The sequence below is a fragment of the Lepidochelys olivacea genome (genome assembly GCF_965140295.1).
Source record: "Lepidochelys olivacea isolate rLepOli2 genome assembly, chromosome: 3".
Taxonomy (NCBI): Eukaryota; Metazoa; Chordata; order Testudines; family Cheloniidae; genus Lepidochelys; species Lepidochelys olivacea.
This window is the reverse complement of record NC_140413.1, coordinates 122,220,459-122,245,287: the sequence shown is the minus strand read 5'-3', so window position 1 is coordinate 122,245,287 and position 24,829 is coordinate 122,220,459. Positions and strand designations below refer to the sequence as shown.

The following is a 24,829-nucleotide window of genomic DNA, read 5'->3' as shown; positions in this document are numbered from 1 at the left end:
CAACAGTGTTACACTGGTGACTCATATTTAGCTTGTGATCCACTATGGCCCCTACATCCCTTTCTGCAGTACTCCTTCCTAGGCAGTCATTTCCCATTTTGTATGTGTGCAACTGATTGTTCCTTCCTAAGTGGAGTACATTGCATTTGTCCTTATTGAATTTCTTCCTATTTGCTTCAGATCATTTCTCCAGTTTATCCAAATCATTTTGAATTTTAATCTTGTCCTCCAAAGCACTAGCAAACTCCTCCCAGCTTGGTCTCGTCCACAAATGTTATAAGTGTACTCTCTATGCCATTATCTAAATCATTGATAAAGATATTGAACAGAACTGGATCCAGAACTGATTCCTGTGGGACCCCACTTGATATGCCCTTCCAACTTAACTGTGAACCACTGATAACTACTCTCTGGGAACAGTTATATATTATATTAGCCTTTTTTACAACTACATCATATTGTTGTCTCATATTCAGTTTGTGATCCATCACCCCCAAACCTTTTCAGTAGAACTACCATCTAGCCAGTTATTCCCCATTTTGTAGTTGTGCATTTTTCCTTCCTAAAGGAAGTACTTTGCACTTGTTTTTATTGAATTTCATCTTGTTGATTTCAGACAAATTCTCTAATTTGTCAAGGTCATTTTGGATTCGAATCCTGTCCTTCAAAGTGCTTGTAAAACCCTCCCAGTTTAGCGTCATCTGCAGATTTTATAAGCATATTCTCCACTCCATTATCCAAGTCATTAATGAAAATATTGTGTAGTACCAGACCCAGGACTGATCCCTGTAGGACCCCACTAGATATTCTCTCCCAGTTTAATAGCAAACCATTCAGTAGCAAACCTACTCATTGAGTAGGGTCTCTCAACCAGTTGTGCATCCATCTTATCATAATTTTATTTAGACCTTATTTCCCTAATTTGCTTATGAGAATGTCCTATGGGACTGTGTCAAAAGACTTATTAAAATAATATATCACATCTACTGCTCCCCCCCCCCACATACCTACCAGTTCTCTAAGTTTGCTTTTTTCTAAGTCCTTTGTTCTTTTTCTGCTTCTCACTCCTTTCCTTCCCTATAATCATGAGATCTATCGCTTCATGGTCACTTTCACCCAAATTGCCTTCTGCCTTCAGATTCACTATCAATTCCTCCCTGTTGGTCAGAATCAAATCTAAAATGTCTGTTCCCATGGTTACTTCCTTCACTTTCTGAAATAAAAGGTTGTCCCTGATACATTCCAAGAACTTACTAAAAATTTTGTATTCTGCCGTATTACTTTTCCAATAGATGCCCGGGTGATTAAAGCCTCCATTACTACCAGTTCTTGTGTTTTGGACATTTCTGTTTTTTGTTCTAGAAATGCCTCATCCACCTCCTTTTCCTGATTAAGTGGACTGTAGTAGACCCCTGCCATGACATCACCCTTATTTTTCCCCTTTTATCTTTACCCAGAGACTTTCAACTGGTCTGGCTCTTACTTCCATCTGGACCTCAGAACCAGTGTATATATTATGGATGTATAATGCAACCCCTCCTCCCTTTTTATTTTGGCTTCCCTTCTTGAATAAGCTATACCCCTCTATACAAATATTCCAGTCATGAGACTTGTGCCACAAAATCTCTGTGTTGCCAGTTAAGTAATAATTTACTTTATGTACTAACACTTCTTGTCAGCAAGTTAAAGAAGTATGGGCTGGATGAATGCACTATAAGGTGGGTAGAAAGTTGGCTAGATTGTCAGGCTCAACGGGTAGTGATCAATGGCTCCATGTCTAGTTGGCAGCCGGTGTCAAGTGGAGTGCCCCAAGGGTCAGTCCTGGGGCCGGTTTTGTTCAATATCTTCATAAATGATCTGGAGGATGGTGTGGATTGCACTCTCAGTAAATTTGCGGATGATACTAAACTGGGAGGAGTGGTAGATACGCTGGAGGGCAGGGATAGGATACAGAGGGACCTAGACAAATTGGAGGATTGGGCCAAAAGAAATCTGATGAGGTTCAATAAGGATAAGTGCAGGGTCCTGCACTTAGGACGGAAGAACCCAATGCACAGCTACAGACTAGGGACCGAATGGCTAGGCAGCAGTTCTGCAGAGAAGGACCTAGGGGTGACAGTGGACGAGAAGCTGGATATGAGTCAGCAGTGTGCCCTTGTTGCCAAGAAGGCCAGTGGCATTTTGGGATATATAAGCATAGCGAGCAGATCGAGGGACGTGATCGTTCCCCTCTATTCGACATTGGTGAGGCCTCATCTGGAGTACTGTGTCCAGTTTTGGGCCCCACACTACAAGAAGGATGTGGATAATTTGGAAAGAGTCCAGCGAAGGGCAACAAAAATGATTAGGGGTCTGGAACACATGACTTATGAGGAGAGGCTGAGGGAACTGGGATTGTTTAGTCTGCAGAAGAGAAGAATGAGGGGGGATTTGATAACTGCTTTCAACTACCTGAGAGGTGGTTCCAGAGAGGATGGTTCTAGACTATTCTCAGTGGTGGAAGAGGACAGAACAAGGAGTAATGGTCTCAAGTTGCAGTGGGGGAGGTTTAGGTTGGATATTAGGAAAAACTTTTTCACTAGGAGGGTGGTGAAACACTGGAATGCGTTGCCTAGGGAGGTGGTGGAATCTCCTTCCTTAGAAGTTTTTAAGGTCAGGCTTGAGAAAGCCCTGGCTGGGATGATTTAATTGGGTATGGGCCCTGCTTTTAAGCAGGGGGTTGGACTAGATGACCTCCTGAGGTCCCTTCCAACCCTGATATTCTATGATTCTATGATTCAGTTATTCTGTTTATTCCCCATACTCCTTGCATTTGCGTATAGGCATTTAAAAATATGCTGGTCTCTCTTATGCATAGTAAATAAATAACGAGGAAACCCATCTTGGATTGACAAATTGAAATGAGGGGTGGTGGGATCAATGTAAATAGCTACTCACTGGGCTTCTTAATACTCACTTCTGCCTTCTTTAGTCTGTCCAAAATACAGAAGCTTAAATAATCATCCTGTCACAGCTCTCTAACCATGTTGTTGTCTTCTCAAGGCCTTTCCTGGAGTCCCTGTCTCTTTCAACGTAACTCCTAGCTGAAACCCTGCTTACATGTCATCTCATCTGTTGCAACCACTTTGTCATCTGCACCTTGACCAACTGGCTGCTCCTTTTGCCTCCTCCTCCAAGTCTGGCGTCTTGTGCCATTTTTCATGCTGCTGCCTGTGCCTGGAAGTGCACCCTTTTTTCCTGTGAGCCACGCATCTCCCTTCTCCACTTTTAAATATCTGCTCAATATCCACTTCTGTGGCCTTACTTTCCGCAGTGTCCTCCATTTCTCTGCTCTAATAAATGGGTTAGTCTCTAAGGTGCCACAAGTCCTCCTTTTCTCCACTCCTCTGCTATCTGCTTCTCCTCTCTTGCCACACCTCAGTCTCTGATTAAATGTACCAGTATTTATATGACGAGCAAACGACATATTATATGGCCCACATTCTTTTCATCAAACCCCCATCCCTCTTTTTCATATCCATTTCATCCTCCTTCATGTTCTTTATGTGTCTCTATTTTATGCCCCAGCATTGCAAACCCATATGCATGGGAGTTGTCCCAATAAATTCAGTGGGACTATTCTTACACAAAAAGTTATTCACATGCAAAAATGTTTGCTGAGCCTTAGACCATAAGAACTTAGAGGGAAGGGCCTGGTATTTTCTTATTTTTTATTTCAAAAAATCCTTCATTTTGATTTCTAAAAGCAACCCCACCCATCCTCTCCCCCCCTCCCCACCCTGCCACCAAAAGCTCTGGATCTGTTTGAATATTTATTAATACATAATTGCTAAGGCCCTACTTGAACTGCAGGATGATTGTCAAAAAGTTGTGGCAGAGTTGCAGGCAAGCCGTGGAAAAATTGCAGACCAGCAATAATGGACCTTATTATTTGTGGTAATAAAGTCCATTATTTCTTTTCTGTGATTTTCCACTGTTAGCCGCCCGGAGCTGAGAGCAGCGGGCCCACGGCTGAGAGTGGGCTGGGGCAGCCAGGGCTCCTGTTGTCAGCGCCATGCATGGTGGGGCTCCTGCTGTCAAAATTGCGGTGGAAGCCTAATACTGTGGAATCCACATTTTCTACAATATCGCCCATTAATTTTCTACTATTGTATACAGTTATTTGTCTTTTATTAAAGATAATATTATGACACCAGTCATTACTCAGCAAATCATGATATTGGTATAGCTTTTGGCTTAAATTCTGCAAATGTTGTTTTATGTTTCCTCATGCATAAAAAAGGATTGTTACCAGTTATGATGTCAATATGAACTTCAGCCCTCTGCTGATATAATAGCCATAAAGGATGTTTTCTTTTGACATGGTGGCAATAGAATTTCTGCTATCTATGTTAAATAAATATATTGTGACAAAATGGCCAATGTTGGTATGGTAGGTCCCATGCTTTTCTTGGCAGGGGGCTAAGACGCTACCCCTTGCCCCTGCTCTTGGGGCACCAAGGGCCCTGTTGGTGGCCCAGGAAGGTGGTAGAGGAGGGAAGCGGGGGAGGGGTCTGGGTTTGCTCCTCACTCTGAGCCCCAGCCCTTGTCAACCCCTGCAGGTTTCTTACCCTCTTCCCCCTTGTGTAGGGTTACTCTCCGTCCTTGACGTTGGGGGAGGGAGTCTTCCTGCCATGCTGAGGCAGGGTCTCCCTTCCTTCAGTTCGCTAGTCTTTCAAATCTCAGCAACACACCTCCAAACTCCAGTCCTCTCTCCTTCCTCATACCCCCTGACTGCCTGAAGCAGGGGGGTTTATTAGGTTCCTGACAGGGCCTTAATTTACTACAGGTGCTCCAATTAACCTGTAGCAACCCTCCCTAGTCTACAGGGAACCATGCCTTAATTAACCTAGGGCTTATATATTTCCCCTCTCCCACTACTCCCTGGCCCTGCTGTATCACAATACACAATTTCTTTAGTGTCTACATGCATACCGTGTTTTTATAGGAGGTTCCCGTAAACTCTTTCAGTGCCGTAGCATGAATAAGAACACACTGTGTTTACATTTCTAGGGACTTGAAGCAGAACTATTGCAGAAACCCAGATGGTGATAGAAGCCCCTGGTGTTACACCATTGATCCTACTGTGAGATGGGAATACTGCAATCTGAGGCGGTGTGGCAATGTACAATTGTCTTTACCAAAGCCCCCTCGGACAACGATGGCATCAACCCTTCATACAACAACACCCACCCAAACAGGTAACCAGCAAAATATAATCATTATGTAAAAGACTTATAGCGTTTAATATGGCTTCCATCCATCAGAATGCTTAAGTACGTACTTAACTTTAAGCATGTGAACAGTCCCATTGAAGCCAACGCTTAACAACTTGCAGCATCAAGCCTTTACGCATTGGTGCTTCAGACACATGCCTGAGGCCCTGGCTCTTAGATTCATGTGAGGTCATCTGTATCTAACCTTTTCTTTAAAAAATATTCTAACACTAAAGGCTGCCAGGAAAAGGTTACACTGGGGCCACATCTTGAAGTGATGCATGATGTCTGTGTAAGTTTTTAGAGAGCCTGAAACCGTTGCTCAGAAGTTGGAACTGCCCCATTCATCTTCATTAATTGTTAACTCTGAAACCTGCAGCTCTGCTGAGAAAGCCCTGGTGACACCAACCAAGGAAGGAACTTGGTGTAATGGGAGCTTTTTCAATTGTTTTTTCCCGATCCGATTGTAGAAGATATTTAGCCTGACATTTTATGAAATAAAATTGGAATTTCATAAAATTGCTCTAAATTCACACGTTTTGTGAATTCCCAACACACATTTTGACAAAAAACAAACAACATTTTCATTATCAGTATTTTGCCCATCTCCAGCAATAATCCTAGCCTACGCTATCTTATACGTTCTTATACCATCCTGCTAGTTTATTTTTCTGCTACACCACAGGGCATGTAAGTACCAAAAGTACATAACCTCTGAATTTGGCCCAGTGATACACAGCAAAGAATCACCCTCTTATTTTCTCTCCTGGTTGCAGACTGTGTACTTGGCAATGGTAAAGACTATCGTGGCACAATAACAACCACCGCAAGTGGCAAGACTTGTCAAGAATGGAATTCTCAGAAACCTCACAGCCATGAGTATTTCACGCCAGTGACTCATCCACGGGCAGGGCTGGAGAAAAACGTAAGCAGCAGTTCTGACAATACTTCCTGCCGTTGAGCAGTCATTCTTTCCGTTCTGCCATGTTTGTGGATCACTGAAGAACTCTTCTTACTTTACTTTACTTTTCTCAGGACAAACTATGAACCCGATCATGTAAATCTCTTATTCAAGTAAACATATCTGCAGGTAGCCTCCCCTGCTGGAAGGAGCAGTTTGTGGTAGCAGCAGCAGGGACAGAAGGGGAGGACACAAGATTGGCTCCAGGCTTCTCCAGCCACAGCACACTCCTCAAACACCCCTCTAGACAGCATCTATGATCCATCCCAGGACACAGACACTCTCCTACCCCAGCGCGCCTCTAGCTACCCTGACACTCCCCCCTGTACCCAACAGCTGCTGAGTTTTGTGTGGTTCCATATCCTATCCCTACCATAGCTTGAGGCAGGGTGTATGTGGGAGATGGGGTGCACTCTTAGCATCGCCAATTCCCCCAATGTCATCCTCAGTAATGTGGTTTTGGCCTCCGCTGGAACCAGACTCCCAATGATGTGAGAAACTCCAGCCTCCAAACCCCACTGGGGAATAAACTCCCTCTGATTGGCTGCCTGCCCCACTTCCCTGCCTCCTGTGGTGGAGCAGGGCTGTGCTCTCCCTTCCCATAGGAGCTGAGGAAAGTTTTGGGGTAAACCAAGAGGACAAAAGGAGTAGCTGACACCATTTTCACAGGAGGAGAGAGCAGAAAAAGCCCAGCAGAGCTCAGGATGGCTCTGCTCCCTCCTCCTCCTCCCATCCTGGGAGCAATGGGTCCATCTGCTCTCTTTCTCCCCCTTCCCCTCTGCACCCTTCAACACCTCGTATGGGAAGGGGGGGATGAAGAACCTGTGGAGCTGCAGGAGAAGCAGAGGTGCTCTGAGATGTGAGGGGGCGATGTGGAGGGCTGGGGGTGCATAATTTATTGGGCTTTGGGCAGATGTGGGGCTGTATGGCAGCAAAACTGATGTGGGGATTAGGAGGTGCCTAAGTAATTGCTGAGCTGGTGGGGTTGAGAGTTAGAATGTTGGCATCCAGGAAGAAGCTGCTTGAGGGTGTAGAGATTCCAGCCTGCGAGAACTCCTGCAGCTGGGGCCAGCTCACTGTGCTCTGCACATTTGGGGCTGCCTATAAATTACGTAACACGTTGTTTGGAGATTTTTTCAAGACCCACAACCCCACGGAACACCGAAACAAACATGACAACTGAGGACCAACCCATCCTCTAATGCGTTATGTAATTTAAGGACAGTCCCTGTGAGAGAGCTGGCAACATTTTAACTGGTACATATCCAGGGGGAAGTTCAGAATTCAAAAGAAACACTGACAACAAAAAGAAAAGGAGTACTTGTGGCACCTTAGAGACTAACCAATTTATTTGAGCATGAGCTTTCATGAGCTACAGCTCACTTCATCGGATGCATACTGTGGAAACTGCAGAAGACATTATATACACAGAGACCATGAAACAATACCTCCTCCCACCCCACTCTCCTGCTGCTAATAGCTTATCTAAAGTGATCACTCTCCTTACAATGTGTATGATAATCAAGTTGGGCCATTTCCAGCACAAATCCAGGTTTTCTCACCCTCCGCCCCCCCATACACAAACTCACTCTCCTGCTGGTAATAGCTTATCCAAAGTGACCACTCTCCTTACAATGTGTATGAAAAACAACGTGGGCCATTTCCAGCACAAATCCAGGTGAGAAAACCTGGATTTGTGCTGGAAATGGCCCACCTTGTTTTTCATACACATTGTAAAGAGAGTGGTCACTTTGGATGGGCTATTACCAGCAGGAGAGTGAGTTTGTGGGGGGGGGGCGGAGGGTGAGAAAACCTGGATTTGTGCTGGAAATGGCCCACCTTGATTATCATAGGTTTCAGAGTAACAGCCGTGTTAGTCTGTATTCGCGAAAAGAAAAGGAGTACTTGTGGCACCTTAGAGACTAACCAATTTATTTGAGCATAAACTTTCGTGAGCTACAGCTCACTTCATCGGAAAGGGGGGGTGCAAGTGTTGGGAGGATTGTTCATTGTTCTTAAGATCCAAGGGTCTGGGTCTGTAGTCACCTAGGCAACTTGGTGAGGCTTTTTACCAAACCTTGTCCAGGAAGTGGGGGGCAAGGTTTTGGGAAGTATTTTGGGGGGAAAGACGTTTCCAGACAGCTCTTCCCCAGTAACCAGTATTTGTTTGGTGGTGGTAGCGGCCAATCCAAGGACAAAGGGTGGAATATTTTGTACCTTGGGGAAGTTTTGACCTAAGCTGGTAAAGATAAGCTTAGGAGGTTTTTCATGCAGGTCCCCACATCTGTACCCTAGCGTTCAGAGTGGGGAAGGAACCTTGACATGGTGGCATAGTGGTGGGATTAACCTGAAATCATTTTGAGATCCAGTTGAGATTTTTTGAACTAGAAATACAGATTTTAAAAAGGAAATTTTTTTTTCCTTTGGAAAGGAAGTCCAGAAAGCAGCTGAAACTGAAAGCAGCTTGTTTTTTCTCTGCTTTGTGGCCAAGCAGAGACAAAAGGGGATAATCTTTGTGAATTGCAGGTTTTCTTTGCCTGGAGGCAGGGTACTTAACTCCTGCAGGGAAATTCACAGTCTTCCAACCCAGAGTTTTTTTTTCCCCTAAAAGTAAATGGGGGGGGGGGGGTGTTCTACCCATTTGCCTGGAGACAAAAGTGGCAGGGATTTTTTTTTTGGATTTTGATTTTTTACAAGGAGCACAAATTTAAAAAGGAATTTTTTTTTCCTTTGGGCTGCTGGTAAGCAGGTTTCCAAGTAGTTGGAGGTTTTTTGCTTTGATTTGGGCCCAGAGCAGAGACAAGGGAATTGTCTTTTTCTGTAGGCTGACAATCACTATCAGAGAATAGGTATTCTATTCCAGCACAGCAAAATTTTACAGCCAAGTTTTGTTTGTTTATTTCTAAACCTCGGGTGTAAAGTTAGTTAAAAACAGAGAGGTTAGAATGACAAAATCCATGGCTCGACAGAAGCTGGAATTAGCCAGATTTCAGGCTGAGGAAAGACAAAGGGAACATGAAAGACAGATAGAACTCATGCGGCTGAAGAAGGAGGAGAAGGAACAAGAAAGGGAGGCAGCGAAAGAGGCAGTGAAAGAGGCAGAACAACACCAAGCGGCTGCTCAGAGGAGAGCTATGGAAGCAAGGGACAAAGAACTGGAGGAGAAGGAAAAAGAGAGGAAGTATGTGGAGGAGATAGAGAAGATAAAGGCTCAGCAAAATATCCCAACAAACCTTAGCAATCCTTCTCCAAGTACCACTTCCCATCCCAGAAAGTTCCCCACCTACAAGGCAGGCGATGATACTGAGGCCTTCCTAGAAAACTTCGAAAGGGCCTGCCTTGGGTACAACATCTCTACTGACCAATACATGGTAGAGCTGAGGCCGCAGCTCAGTGGACCCTTAGCTGAGGTGGCAGCTGAAATGCCTAAAGAACACATGAACAAGTATGAACTGTTTAAATCCAAGGCGAGAGTCGGAATGGGGATAACACCCGAGCAATCTCGTCGGAGGTTCAGACCCCTAAGGTGGAAACCAGACGTGTCATTTACCCGACATGCCTACCACATTGTGAAACATTGGGATGCCTGGATATCAGGAGCAAGTGTTGAATCTCCAGTAAATTTGCCCTTCCTAATGCAAATGGAACAATTCTTAGAGGGGGTTCCTGAGGAAATAGAAAGATACATCCTAGATGGGAAGCCCAAAACTGTAATTGAGGCAGGAGAGATTGGAGCCAGATGAGTGGAGGTGGCAGAGAAGAAGAAAACTGGTCACAGTCGGAGCAGAGACCAGAAGGGACAACCCCAGACCACACCCTATTACCGGGGGCCGCCCAAGGCCCCACCTACCTCCCAAAGAACCCTCCAGACCCCTTATCGTCCCACCACCCCATTCTCCAGCAACCCACCTCACCCCAGTGACCCGTCAGCTGGACGATGTTTTAAATGTAATGAGCTGGGGCATGTAAAGGCCAACTGCCCCACGAACCACAACAGATTACAGTTCATTGCACCGGAATCACACCAGAGGTCCACAGGCCCAGATACCTCCCAGATACCCTTGGAGCGGAGGGAAACTGTGAGTGTGGGCGGGAAAAAGGTCACCGCGTGGAGGGACACCAGAGCACAAGTGTCAGCTATCCATGCTTCCTTAGTGGACCCCAATTTAATCAACCCAGAGATCCAAGTGACGATTCAACCCTTCAAGTCCAACTCTTTCAATTTGCCTACAGCCAAGTTGCCTGTCCAGTACAAGGGCTGGTCAGGAACGTGGACTTTTGCAGTCTATGATGATTATTCCATTCCCATGCTGTTGGGGGAAGACTTGGCCAATCATGTGAAGCAGGCCAAGAGGGTGGGAATGGTCACCTGCAGCCAGGCTAAACAAGCCGTGAGGCCTAGCTCTGTTCCGGAAACTTCTATCAGGACCCGGTCAGAGGTGATGGACCCAGACCCCAGGCCAATGTCTGCAACAGCAGTAGAGGATCCAGTCCCAGAGACCCAGATGGAACCAATCCCAGACCCGGAACCAGCCGAACAACCAACACCAGACCCATTGCCAGCACTGAATCCAGTACTTGCAACCTCAACACCAAAGGGCCCCACCGAACCTGAACTGGCAGCAGCCCATAACCCTATACAAGAGGCTCAGCCGGAGCCTGAATCCCAACATAGTGTACCAGTGGAGAGTGGTTCACAGTCAATGGAAACAGCCCCATCCCCTACATCGCTTCCAGAGGGACCAAGCCTAGGCCCACAATCCCATGAGGAACTGATGTCTCCAACATCAAGGGAACAGTTCCAGACTGAACAGGAAGCAGATGAAAGCCTCCAGAGAGCTTGGACAGCGGCACGGAGCAACCCACCGTCTCTCAGCTCTTTTAATCGATCCAGGTTTGTTGTAGAAAGAGGACTTTTATACAAGGAAACTCTTTCTGGTGGACACCAGGAAGACTGGCATCCTCAGAGACAGTTGGTAGTTCCAACTAAATACCAGGCCAAGCTCTTGAGCTTAGCCCATGATCACCCTAGTGGCCATGCTGAGGTGAACAGGACCAAAGACCGTTTGGGGGGGTCATTCCACTGGGAGGGAATGGGCAAGGATGTTTCTACCTATGTCCTGTCTTGTGAGGTGTGCCAAAGAGTGGGAAAACCCCAAGACCAGGTCAAAGCCCCTCTCCAGCCACTCCCCATCATTGAAGTTCCATTTCAGCAAGTAGCTGTGGCTATTCTGGGTCCTTTTCCGAAAAAGACACCCAGAGGAAAGCAGTACATACTGACTTTCATGGATTTTGCCACCCGATGGCCGGAAGCAATAGCTCTAAGCAACACCAGGGCTAAAAGTGTGTGCCAGGCACTAGCAGACATTTTTTCCAGGGTAGGTTGGCCCTCCGACATCCTCACAGATGCAGGGACTAATTTCCTGGCAGGAACTATGGAAAACCTTTGGGAAGCTCATGGGGTAAATCACTTGGTTGCCACTCCTTACCACCATCAAACAAATGGCATGGTGGAGAAGTTTAATGGAACTTTGGGGGCCATGATACGTAAATTCGTAAGTGAGCACTCCAATGATTGGGACCTAGCATTGCAGCAGTTGCTCTTTGCCTACAGAGCTGTACCACACCCCAGTTTAGGGTTTTCCCCATTTGAACTTGTATATGGCCGTGAGGTTAAGGGCCCATTGCAGTTGGTGAAGCAGCAATGGGAGGGATTTACACCTTCTCCAGGAACTAACATTCTGGACTTTGTAACCAACCTACAAAACACCCTCCGAACCTCTTTAGCCCTTGCTAAAGAAAACTTACAGGATGCTCAAAAAGAGCAAAAAGCCTGGTATGATAAACATGCCAGAGAGCGTTCCTTCAAAGTAGGGGACCAGGTCATGGTCTTAAAGGCGCTCCAGGCCCATAAAATGGAAGCATCGTGGGAAGGGCGATTCACGGTCCAGGAGCGCCTGGGAGCTGTTAATTATCTCATTCCCCACCTCCAACTGAAAGCCTAAGGTGTACCATATTAATTCTCTAAAGCCCTTTTATTCCAGAGAATTAAAGGTTTGTCAGTTTATAGCCCAGGAAGGAGACGACGCTGAGTGGCCCGAAGGTGTCTACTACGAAGGGAAATGTGCTGGTGGTGTGGAAGAGGTGAACCTCTCCATGACCCTTGGGCGTATGCAGCGACAGCAGATCAAGGAGCTGTGCACTACCTACGCGCCAACGTTCTCAGCCACCCCAGGCCTGACTGAACGGGCATACCACTCCATTGACACAGGTAATGCTCACCCAATTAGGGTCCAACCTTACCGAGTGTCTCCTCAAGCTAAAACTGCTATAGAATGAGAGATCCAGGATATGTTACAGATGGGTGTAATCCACCCCTCTGGAAGTGCGTGGGCATCTCCAGTGGTTCTAGTTCCCAAACCAGATGGGGAAATACATTTTTGCATGGACTACCGTAAGCTAAATGCTGTAACTCGCCCAGACAACTATCCAATGCCACGCACAGATGAACTATTAGAGAAACTGGGACGGGCCCAGTTCATCTCTACCTTGGACTTAACCAAGGGGTACTGGCAGGTACCGCTAGATGAATCTGCCAAGGAAAGGTCAGCCTTCACCACACATCTCGGGCTGTATGAATTTAACGTACTCCCTTTTGGGCTGCGAAATGCACCCGCCACCTTCCAAAGACTTGTAGATGGTCTCCTAGCGGGATTAGGAGAATATGCAGTCGCCTAGCTTGATGATGTGGCCATATTTTCGGATTCCTGGGCAGACCACCTGGAACATCTACAAAAAGCCCTTGAGCACATAAGGGAGGCAGGACTAACTGTTAAGGCTAAGAAGTGTCAAATAGGCCTAAACAGAGTGACTTACCTTGACACCAGGTGGGTCACGGAACTATCAGCCCCCTACAGGCCAAAGTGGATGCTATCCAAAAGTGGCCTGTTCCAAAGTCAAAGAAACAGGTTCAATCTTTCTTAGGTTTGGCTGGTTATTACAGATGATTTGTACCGCAATACAGCCAAATCGCCGCCCCACTGACAGACCTAACCAAAAAGAAAAAGCCAAATGCTGTTCAGTGGACCGAAAAGTGTCAGAAGGCCTTTAACAAGCTTAAAGCGACACTCATGTCTGACCCTGTACTAAGGGCCCCAGACTTTGACAAACCGTTCCTAGTATCCACAGATGCGTCCGAGCGGGGTGTGGGAGCAGCTTTAATGCAGAAAGGACCTGATCAAGAATTCCACCGTGTAGTGTTTCTCAGCAAAAAACTGTCTGAGAGGGAAAGCAACTGGTCAGTCACTGAAAAAGAATGTTACGCCATTGTCTACGCTCTGGAAAAGCTACGCCCATATCTTTGGGGACGGCGTTTCCACCTGCAAACCGACCATGCTGCACTGAAGTGGCTTCACACCGTCAAAGAAAATAGCAAAAAACTTCTTCGGTGGAGTTTAGCTCTCCAAGATTTTGATTTCGACATCCAACACATCTCAGGAGCGTCTAACAAAGTGGCTGATGCACTCTCCCGTGAAAGTTTCCCGGAATCAACTGGTTAAAATCATCCTTGAGATGTAGAAAATATTGTTAGTCTTTATGTACTTGGTAGTATATTTAGAGATGCATGTGTCTTATTAACTCTGTTTTTCCTAGAGCTCCAGGAAGAAATCCCAGACAGTGTTTCACCCTAGCTGAGATTTGGGGGGCGTGTCATAAATATAAAGGGAAGGGTAAACCCCTTTAAAATCCCTCCTGGCCAGAGGAAAAACTCCTCTCACCTGTAAAGGGTTAAGAAGCTAAAGGTAACCTCGCTGGCACCTGACCAAAATGACCAATGAGGAGACAAGATACTTTCAAAAGCTAGGAGGAGGGAGAGAAACAAAGGGTCTCTGTCTGTCTATGTGCTGTTTCTGCTGGGGATAGACCAGGAATGGAGTCTTAGAACTTTTAGTAAGTAATCTAGCTAGGTACGTGTTAGATTATGATTTCTTTAAATGGCTGAGAAAAGAATTGTGCTGAATAGAATAACTATTTCTGTCTGTGAATCTTTTTTGTAACTTAAGTTTTTGCCTAGAGGGATTCTCTATGTTTTGAATCTAATTACCCTGTAAGGTATCTACCATCCTGATTTTACAGAGGTGATTTCTTTACTTCTATTTCTATTAAAAGTCTTCTTGTAAGAAAACTGAATGCTTTTTCATTGTTCTCAGATCCAAGGGTTTGGGTCTGTGGTCACCTATGCAAATTGGTGAGGCTTTTTATCCAACATTTCCCAGGAAAGGGGGGGTGCAAGTGTTGGGAAGTATTTGGGGGGAAAGACATTTCCAAACAGCTCTTCCCCAGTAACCAGTATTTGTTTGGTGGTGGTAGCGGCCAATCCAAGGACAAAGGGTGGAATATTTTGTACCTTGGGGAAGTTTTGACCTAAGCTGGTAAAGATAAGCTTAGGAGGTTTTTCATGCCTTGTTTATCATACACATTGTAAGGAGAGTGATCACTTTAGATAAGCTATTACCAGCAGGAGAGTGGGGTGGGAGGAGGTATTATTTCATGGTCTCTGTGTATATAATGTCTTCTGCAGTTTCCACAGTATGCATCCGATGAAGTGAGCTGTAGCTCACGAAAGCTTATGCTCAAATAAATTGGTTAGTCTCTAAGGTGCCACAAGTACTCCTTTTCTTTTTGCGAATACAGACTAACACAGCTGTTACTCTAAAAACTGACAACAATATCTTTTAAAAGAAATCTCCTGATTTTGGAACCTTTGGAGATGGAATTCTGCACTCTCGTTCATCCATGAGAAATGATGCACCTGGAGAAACCCAAATCTTGGCAGCTTTGATAGTCCCCTTGACATTAATGGATCTGCAAGTACCAGTAAAGTCTACTTGCATGAGTACGCTTTTGCAGGATCAGGCCCTGTTTGTTTGTTTTTGTTATGTTTGTAATCTAACAACAGAAGTGCTTTTCTTTCATGAACTGAAATTAGGGCGTATTTATCAGAACTGTCCTTTGCACTTGAGTGGGGGTTGATTTTGGGAAAGGTTAACGGATGCATCCAAACATAATTCACTAATATGATATAAAATGTGTATTCCTCAGAGAGGGAATCACATGGGCTATGCTGTGGTCATTTCTTGGAGGGAGATTCGTTGGAGGAAGATTCATTCCCCTTCCTACCACCTGCACAAATCTCCAGCACCTGGCCCAGAATTTCAGATTGAGCCCCGGGAGAAGGATTTGCCCCTAAGATGTGGCTAGGTGGCACAACTGGTTAATGCACTAGGCTGAAATTGGGGCAAGAGCCTGTTTGACATAGTTCTTTTTTAAAATGATAAAATGCATTGAGATAAAATTCTGAGTGCAAATAAAATCAATTACATCTTACACCACAGCACCTTCATAGAATCATAGAATATCAGGGTTGGGAGGGACCTCAGGAGATCATCTGGTCCAAGTCCCTGCTCAAGGCAGGACCAATCCCCAACTAAATCATCCCAGCCAGGGCTTTCTCAAGCCTGACCTTAAAAACCTCTAAGGAAGGAGATTCCACAACCTCCCTAGGTAACCCATTCCAGTGCTTTACCACCCTCCTAGTGAAAAAGTTTTTCCTAATATCCAACCTAAACCTCCTCCACTGCAACTTGAGACCATTACTCCTCCTTCTGTCCTCTGGTACCACTGAGAACAGTCTAAATCCATCCTCTTTGGAACTCTCTTTTAGGTAGCTGAAAGCAGCTATCAAATCCCCCCTCATTCTTCTCTTCTGCAGACTGAACAATCCCAGTTCCCTCAGCCTCTCCTCATAACTCATGTGCTCCAGCCCCCTAATCATTTTTGTTGCCCTCCACTGGACTCTTTCCAATTTTTCCACATCCTTCTTGGAGTGTGGGGTCCAAAACTGGACACAGTACTCCAGATGAGGCCTCGCCAACGCCGAATAGAGGGGAATGATCATGTCCCTCGATCACCTGGCAATGCTCCTACTTATATAGCCCCAAATGCCGTTAGCCTTCTTGGCAACAAGGGCACACTGTTGACTCATATCCAGCTTCTCGTCCACTGTGAGCCCTAGGTCCTTTTCTGCAGAACTGCTGCCTAGCCATTTGGTCCCCAGTCTGTAGCAGTGCATGGGATTCTTCCGTCCTAAGTGCAGGACTCTGCACTTGTCCTTGTTGAACCTCATCAGATTTCTTTTGGCCCAATCCTCTAATTTGTCTAGGTCCCTCTGTATCCTATCCCTACCCTCCAGCATATGTACCACTCCTCCCAGTTTAGTGTCATCTGCAAACTTGCTGAGGGTGCAATCCATGCCATCCTCCAGATCATTAATGAAGATATTGAACAAAACTGGCCCCAGGACTGACCCTTGGAGCACTCCTCTTGATACTGGCTGTCAGCTAGACATGGAGCCATTGATCACTATCCGTTGAGCCCGACGATCTAGCCAGCTTTCTATCCACCTTATAGTCCCATTCATCCAGCCCATACTTCTTTAACTTGCTGGCAAGAACACTGTGGGAGACCGTATCAAAAACTTTGCTAAAGTCAAGGAATAACATGTCCACTGCTTTCCCCTCATCCACAGAGCCAGTTATCTCATCATAGAAGGCAATTAGGTTAGTCAGGGATGACTTGCCCTTGGTGAATCCATGCTGATTGTTCCTGATCACTTTCCTCTCCTCTCCTCTAAGTGTTTCAGAATTGATTCCTTGAGGACCTGCTCCATAATTTTTCCAGGGACTGAGGTGAGGCTGACTGGCCTGTAGTTCCCAGGATCCTCCTTCTTTCCTTTTTTATAGATGGGCACTACATTAGCCTTTTTCCAATTGTCCGGGACTTCCCCCGATCGCCATGAGTTTTCAAAGGTAATGGCCAATGGCTCTGCAATCACATCAGCCAACTCCTTTAGCACCCTCAGATGCAGCGCTCATCCAGCTTTTCTAAATAGCCCTGAACCACTTCTTTCTCCACCGAGGGCTGGTCACCTCCTCCCCATACTGTGCTTCCCAGTGTAGTAGTCTTGGAGCTGACCCTGTTCATGAAGTCAGAGGCAAAAAAAAGCATTGAGTACATTCGCTTTTTCCACATCCTCTGTCACTAGGTTGCCTCCCTTATTCACTAAGGGGCCCACACTTTCCTTGACCTTCTTCTTGTTGTCCTTGTTGACCTTGTCTTCTTCTTCCCAATAGAAAAGACCCTAGCTCCCACCCCACATGCAAAGCAATTCCCTCCCTCCTAAGTATTAACTCAGGGAAAAGCCTGTGTAAATAAACATATGCTAATGATATTGGTGACCTCATCCTGTTCCACTGGGTATGTTTATTCACCAAAAAACCCACAAGAGAATTCAGCATATTTGGCAGTCTTCTCAGGGGGCAGCTCACAACTGAGACAAATGGTGGAGAGGGGAGGAAACATTTAGACATTTCTTAGCACTGCGGTATTTAAGCAGGTTGGGATTGATGTGCATTGGCAAGCTATGTAGGAGAAGCTTCCACTGTAGCTGCCTGGCCCCATGACATACGGGGTCCTTTGCAAACCTCGGAAAGATGCTCTTTGGCATCTCCTCAAGATCTTGAAAACAAAGTGGGCTTTGGCAATATGCTTAGCATTGGCTTAATCACTCTGACTTCAGTGGGAACAGAGTTAGGCCAGCACTGAGCGCCCTAGGAAAATCCCATCTTATGTTTGTTGTACTCTTGAGTCCATAGGATCAATCAGAGATTCAGGCTGGCTCTGCTACTTGTGACTTGCCTGGTTGAAGAAAGTTGTGTCAGTTTTATTTTCATGACATTTCACTTAATTCATCGAACTGTTTTGAGAAAAAGAAAACAAAGGATTTTATTGCAATGAGAATAAATGATTATCAACAAAACAGTGAAATATTGTCTGGGGGGAAAAATCCAACGTTTAGTTTTATATTATTATAAAAACATAAATCAATTGACTTTTTAATTCCCTTCTTAATATTCAGGGCTTTACTGTTTGTTTGTTCATTTCTGTATTTATTACAGTATTGCAGGAATCCTGACGGAGATATTAATGGTCCTTGGTGCTATACGACAGACCCAAGGAAAGCCTGGGAATACTGTGAAATCACCGAGTGCCGTAATTATTCTTTAAAGAGTCTTGTCTCCCCTATTTATGCTTTTGAAAATGTTTTTATGACACTTGCAATGGGTAATTTTATTTTTCAATCTGAGTGGAAAAGACAGGCTTTAACAATAGCTTTATATTTCAAATTATAGCTCCATGTAACTGACAACAGCATCTGCTGGTAATAATCAGCTAAAGTTTAGGTAAAAAAGTTGGGTGTAATCTCTACAAGATTGTCTGATCCCGACAGAATATGCTGTTTGTCATTGCTGGAGGTGGTCATCCAAAAACTGAAGCACCTGACATCACTAGTCACTCTTAAACATCTTAGGCAAACTCTACACAGAGGTTCTTATTCATGGTTGTAACTAAACCCCACCCCAGAGTATGGGCCTGGTCCCAAGCCCATTGAATTGAATGGGAGTCTTCCAATTGGCTTCAGTGGGTTTTGGATCAGGCCCTAAATCTGCAGGTTGTTCTCAGTGCTATTGGGTGGGACAGATGCAGGAGAAGGCTGAGCCAGGCTGACCTAGAGATATGCTTACTTAGCTCTGCTGGAGGGATGCAGTCCGAGACATACAAATAAATCTGCCCTTCCCTGGCAAAATGCTCTTCATGCTAGCTGGGGAGTGAATCTGGCCCTAAATATTTAATTTGTTTACTTAAAAAGAAAGGCATTTGGGGGTCAATAAAGGGAAAGTGTTGAGGGGTGCATGTTTTACTCCAAGCTTTTTATTGAATTTAAAGAGCAAGGCTCATATTCTAGCTTCTGGGACACATGAACAGGAGCTGCATGCATGCGTCTGACAAAACTCAGGCAGCGGGTGGGCTGTGACTGCTGCTTGCCACACTGATCATAATCATCTCACTCTAACCTTGTGCTCTCCACCCCCACGTTTGTTGTATCTACTGGTTGTCTTTTGTCTTACAGTTACATTGTAAGCTATTTGGGGTAGGGGCTGGCATTTTTTTATGTATGTACAGTGCCTAGCACAATGAGGTAGTGGCCGGTAGGCCATACCGCAATACAAATAAATAACCACAACAACAGTGACCTGAAATGAGACTATCCCCACTACATGCTTTCTAAAGATTTTATTTATTTATGTTGCAACGGTTAATCATTCATATCCAAAACATTGTGTGCAAATCAAAACCCTAGGACCCACTGAATGAAATAGGAGGTCTGAGTGCATATGGAAGTCAAGATGTAGCTCCAACTTTTTAGCTCTCTGGAAAAGGATTTTGAAAGTTCGGAAAAACATGAGCACTCTGGTTTGCCTGTAATGGCAAATATTACATGGACCACAAACATTTTTCCCAGAACAACTTATTTGAAACAGTAACTAATAAAAGGTGGTTTTGAGAGATCTCGCCCTAAAAATAGCCAGACTAGCTGAAACCTTTAAAAAAATTAAATAAAGTATATGCAAATATGTTACACTGTGCCTAATGTGCACACAAAAGGGCTTGAAAATGCCGCCTATGGCCAGGAGCTGGATTGCCTGTCAGTTAATTAATTAATTATGTGTTGTTGTACTATGGGAGCATCTAGAAGCCACGACCCACTGTGTTAAGCACTGTACAAGCATAAAACAAAGAGACAATCCCTGCCCTAAGAAATTATATAATTTCTCCACTCTGTATTTTTGTAAGATGGACACATGATGCTTGTCCTTTGGTGAGTATCCCTGACCAAACCCCAGAACAGAGCAGGTAAGCAGAGTAAGGGATTCTGCAAGATACACACACCACAACTGTAAACCAACCCCACTGGCTTTATTGTGGTGGGTCACTTGTTGGGGTATACAAACTCCACACTAGAGAAGAAGGGGTTAAGGAGCTGCTCTGGGCCCAGGCGGCCTCACCCCACCCCACCCCACCTGCAAAGGCTGGAGGAGGAGGTTAAAGAGAGCAGCTGAGTGGCAGGCAGACAGTGGAAGTAAACTGCACTCCCAATGAGCTACTGTGGCCTGACCATTCCTGCAAAGAAAGGACTGGTGAAACTGTGAAGGTCAGAATCTTTATTTTTATTTTCAGTTCTTTACTTTACCCTATGGGAAGAGAGGGTGCTGGTAGCAAGTGATCCAGGGAGACAGCCATAAGATGCCCACCATTATGCCCTAGATCAGACCCTGGTGGAGAGGATGGTCCTGGATTTCCCTAACACTTTTAAAGAGGGACAGCTCTGAAAGCTTTTGGCAGGGAACACAGAGACAGTGACTGAACTTCATTTACCATTGCTCCAGATTAGTTTAAATACAGTCAGAAGATATGGCTTGTAGGGTTGCTGTACTCGGTCAGAGATGTAAGGGTACTTACTGAGGCAATTTGGGGAATGTGTTTTCTTTTTTTTCTTTTGTTCTTTTCCCCTTACTGTAATTTTAGCCCCGTTTTGTTTCTGACTCGCTGATATCCAAATGGTACATCTGTAAACTTTTTGCCATGTAAATCAATGTGTTGTCATCTTGAAAGCAATATTTTGGTCACAGACATTATTAACTGTTCCAGATCAGAATAACCTAACAAAGTTTATGCAGTTTTTGCTGTGTAATTGCTTCATAAAGAGTGACAAACCAGAGGTGTAAAGATAACCTTCCTCTCCCCATTTATTTAAATATATTGTGGATGGTATGACAGCTGCTTAAAAATTCTTCAGGTTGACTTCATTTCATTCTTTAGCTCCTCCCGAATATGAGTGTGGAAAAGCCAAGACCGCTCCAAAGCTGTGCCCTACAAGGATTGTGGGCGGGTGTGTTTCAAATCCACACTCTTGGCCCTGGCAAATCAGTCTCAGGACAAGGTATAACTATTCCACATTGCATTACAACTTAGAAAGCACCTCACTACATGGGGCACCTCAGCAACAACTTTACAGAAAGGACTTCACTCTTCATGTTTCTGTATGTGGAGCTGACGCCATCTGGAGAGTAGTCTTGATCTCTCCCTAAAAATGCCCCCAAACTGAAATGCCTCTAAAATAAATCTTTTCAACAAAATATATTGCACAACATTTTTTCCTCTTGACAAGATTGTCCCAAGCTAGTAAATGTAATGTAGTTAACTAGAACCCCTCCCATTTTTGTCCTAAACATTTACATAGGGCCGATTTGAACTACTCGTCCAAAATGTGCTTTAATTTTAGTGACATAGGAAACAAATAATTCCCATTGAACGCAACGGGAGTTATTTGTATCCATGCCATGGGGATTTAGACCCGGGATGGAGCCAGCAATTTAAAATTTGTACAGATGGTTTTCTGTCATCCCTGCTTATATGGGATCCAGTCCTGTTTCCACTGGAGCCAAAGGCAATACTTCCATTGACTGTGATCAGAGCTGTATCAAAGCCATAATCTCCAGGACCGAACATTTTCAGTGTCATATTGGTTGTGGTTAGTTATAGAGATCTAGCAGTGCTAAGAAAAGGCCTGATGAAAATGCCCACAAAAATCTGCTGGTCACCATAAAAAATAATGTCCTCAAGACAATGAAAATTGTATACCTTGGCATCAGTGATATATGCCTACCTACTCACAGCTATGCAGCGTTGCAAGCTTTTGAAATTTGTCCAGTAGGACACCACAAAGCAAATGGTTAAGATTAGGGCTATCAATTAATTGCAGTTAACTCACGCGATTAACTCAAAAAAATTAATTGTGATTAAAAAAATTGATCACGACTAATCCACTGTTAAACAATAGAATACCAATTGAAATTTATTAAATATTTTCAGATGTTTTTCTACATTTTCAAATATATTGATTTCTATTACAACACAGAATACAAAGTGCATAGTGCTCACTTTATATTATTATTTTTATTACAAATATTTGCACTGTAAAAATGATAAAAGAAATAGTATTTTTCAATTCACCTCATACAAGTACTGTAGTGCAATCTCTTTATCATGAAAGTGCAACTTACAAATGTAGATTTTTTTTCTTCCATAACTGCTGTCAAAAACAAAACAATGTAAAACTTTAGAGCCTACAAGTCCGCTCAGTCCTACTTTTTGTTCAGCCAATCGCTAAGACAAACAAGTCTGTTTACATTTACAGGAGATACTGCTGCCTGCTTCTTATTTACAATGTCACCTGAAAGTGAGAACAGGCGTTCGCATGGCACTTTTATAGCTGGCATTGAAAGGTATTTATGTGCTAGATATGCTAAATATTTGTATGCCCCATCATGCTTCAGCCACCATTCCAGAGGACATGCTTCCATACGGATGATGCTCGTCAAAAAATAATGCGCTAATTACATTTGTGACTGAACTCCTTGAGGGAGAATTGTATTTCTCCTGCTCTGTTTTACCAACATTCTGCATATATTTCATGTTATAGACGTCTCGGATGATGACCCAGCACATGTTTGTTTTAAGAACACTTTCACAACAGATTTGACAAAACGCAAAGAAGATGCCAATGTGAGATTTCTAAATATAGCTGCAGCACTTGACCCAAGGTTTAAGAATCAAAAATGCGGTCCAAAATCTGAGAGGGACAAGATGTGGAGCATGTTTGCAGAAGTCTTAAAAGGGCAAAACTCAGATGCGGAAACTACAGAGCCTGAACCACCAAAAAAGAAAATCAACCTTCTGCTGGTGGCATCTGACTCAGATGATGAAACTAAACATGCATCAGTCCGCTCTGCTTTGGATCATTATCGAGCAGAACCCATTATCAGTTTGGACGCATGTCCTATGGAATGGTGGTTGAAGATGAAGAGACATATGAATCTTTAGCGCATCTGGCATGTAAATATCTTGCAATGCCTGCTACAAGAGTGCCATACAAACGCTGGTTCTCACTTTCAGGTGACATTGTAAACAAGAAGCAGGCAGCATTATCTCCTGCAAATTGTAACCAAGTTTGTTTTTCTGAGTGATTGTCTGAAGCAGGACTGAGTGGACTTGTAGGCTCTAAAGTTTTACATTGTTTTATTTTTCAATGCAGTTATTTTGTGTACATAATTCTACATCTGTAAGTTCAACTTTCATGATAGAGAGATTTCACTACAATACTTGTATGACATGAATTGAAAAATACTATTTCTTTTGTTTTTTACAGTGCAAATATTTGTAATAAAAAATAAATATAAAGTAAGCAATATACACTTTATTCTGTGTTGTAACTGAAATCAATATATTTGAAAATGTAGAAAATATCCAAAAATATTTAAATAAATGGTATTCCATTATTGTTTAACAACACGATTAATCATGCAATCAATCTTTTTAATCACATGGTTAATAGTGATGAATTTTTGTAATCGCTTGACAGCCCTAGTTAAGATATGTCATAATATTGATTATACTTCTGAACACAGAACCCTCCTGTTGAAATTGGGACAATCTTTCAAAATTCAAGAGAGGAGTCAACTATCTTTTCTCATGTTTTGAGCCAACCAAACCTCAGCTCTTGATGAAAATCAGTATTTTCTTTCTCATGATCTGTAGAATAAAATCTGGGAATCCTAAAAGCTCCTGAATAAGTGAAGTTGATGGTTTACTAGTAGTCCTCAGTGTGCATTGCTGTGATAGTGGAGAATTAACTTCACATTCTCAAACTAATCTCATGCCTTTCCTCTCTATTCCAGTTTCAACATGCACTTTTGTGGTGGCACTCTGATAGCCCCACAGTGGGTTCTTACCGCCAAACACTGCTTAGACAGGTAAGTGTCTATTGTAGCCTGCTGCAGATATTTCCTACAACTGGAGAGGCATATCAAAGAGCGAAAAAAAGTGTGCTTGGCAAAGTGTTTCTTTGATCTGTCTGAACCAGAAGTTGGCTTTTGCCAGAAGCTGGGAATGAGCGACAGGAGATGGATCACTTGATGATTACCTGTTCTGTTCATTCCCTCTGGGGCACCTGGCATTGGCCACTGTCGGAAGACAGGATACGGGCTAGATGGATCTTTGGTCTGATCAAGAGGGCCATTCTTATGTTCTTATACTCTTAACCAGCCAATGCTTCACCTACATGGTGGCTCTTAGAGTGGTTAACTGCTCTGTTACTTCTCATCCCCAAGCTCAGTTCATTCAAGTTAGAGCAGAGAGAAAGAGATAGGGTAACAGTGAGGTTCCTTACTGAATAATGAACCTGTTCATATCTGTAAGGGCAGCACAGTCAGGCCCTGATTTTGTGCTTGTGTAATAAGCAAGAGAGATGCTCAGATATCTCAAGAGAGCAACTTACCATCTTGAGGAGTCACCCAGCTATGTGAAGCTGACACACTGATGGCTGAAAAGAAAGCTTCATGTCATAATAAATGTTAGTGGGATGCTTGGCGAGACCTTAATAAGCAAAACTCTGCATCCAAAACAGAGTATCTAGTCATCTGACTTCATGGTTGCTGTAGCTGTAAGAGTTACAGCATTTGCAGTTTTATTGTTGTATTCAAACTGTGACGTAGATCAGTGCTGCTCAAAGTGGTGATCTGCGGACCGGTGCGGGTCCGGCTAGCCATCAGCTGCCGGTCTGCGCGCACATTGGAAAAAGAAAATGCCGGTC

At 44.1% G+C, this 24,829-nt stretch overlaps 1 protein-coding gene across 1 annotated transcript in view; it reads left to right on the top strand.

Moving 5' to 3' along the window:
* Nucleotides 1-24,829, top strand: part of LOC311517385 (plasminogen-like) — a 71,522-nt gene that overhangs the window by 35,382 nt on the left and 11,311 nt on the right. The window contains exons 11-15 of the mRNA XM_084622172.1: nt 5,053-5,240; nt 6,032-6,180; nt 18,234-18,327; nt 20,998-21,118; nt 23,916-23,990. Coding sequence (XP_084478298.1) covers nt 5,053-5,240; nt 6,032-6,180; nt 18,234-18,327; nt 20,998-21,118; nt 23,916-23,990 — 627 coding nt within the window. The remainder of the gene's footprint in view (nt 1-5,052; nt 5,241-6,031; nt 6,181-18,233; nt 18,328-20,997; nt 21,119-23,915; nt 23,991-24,829) is intronic.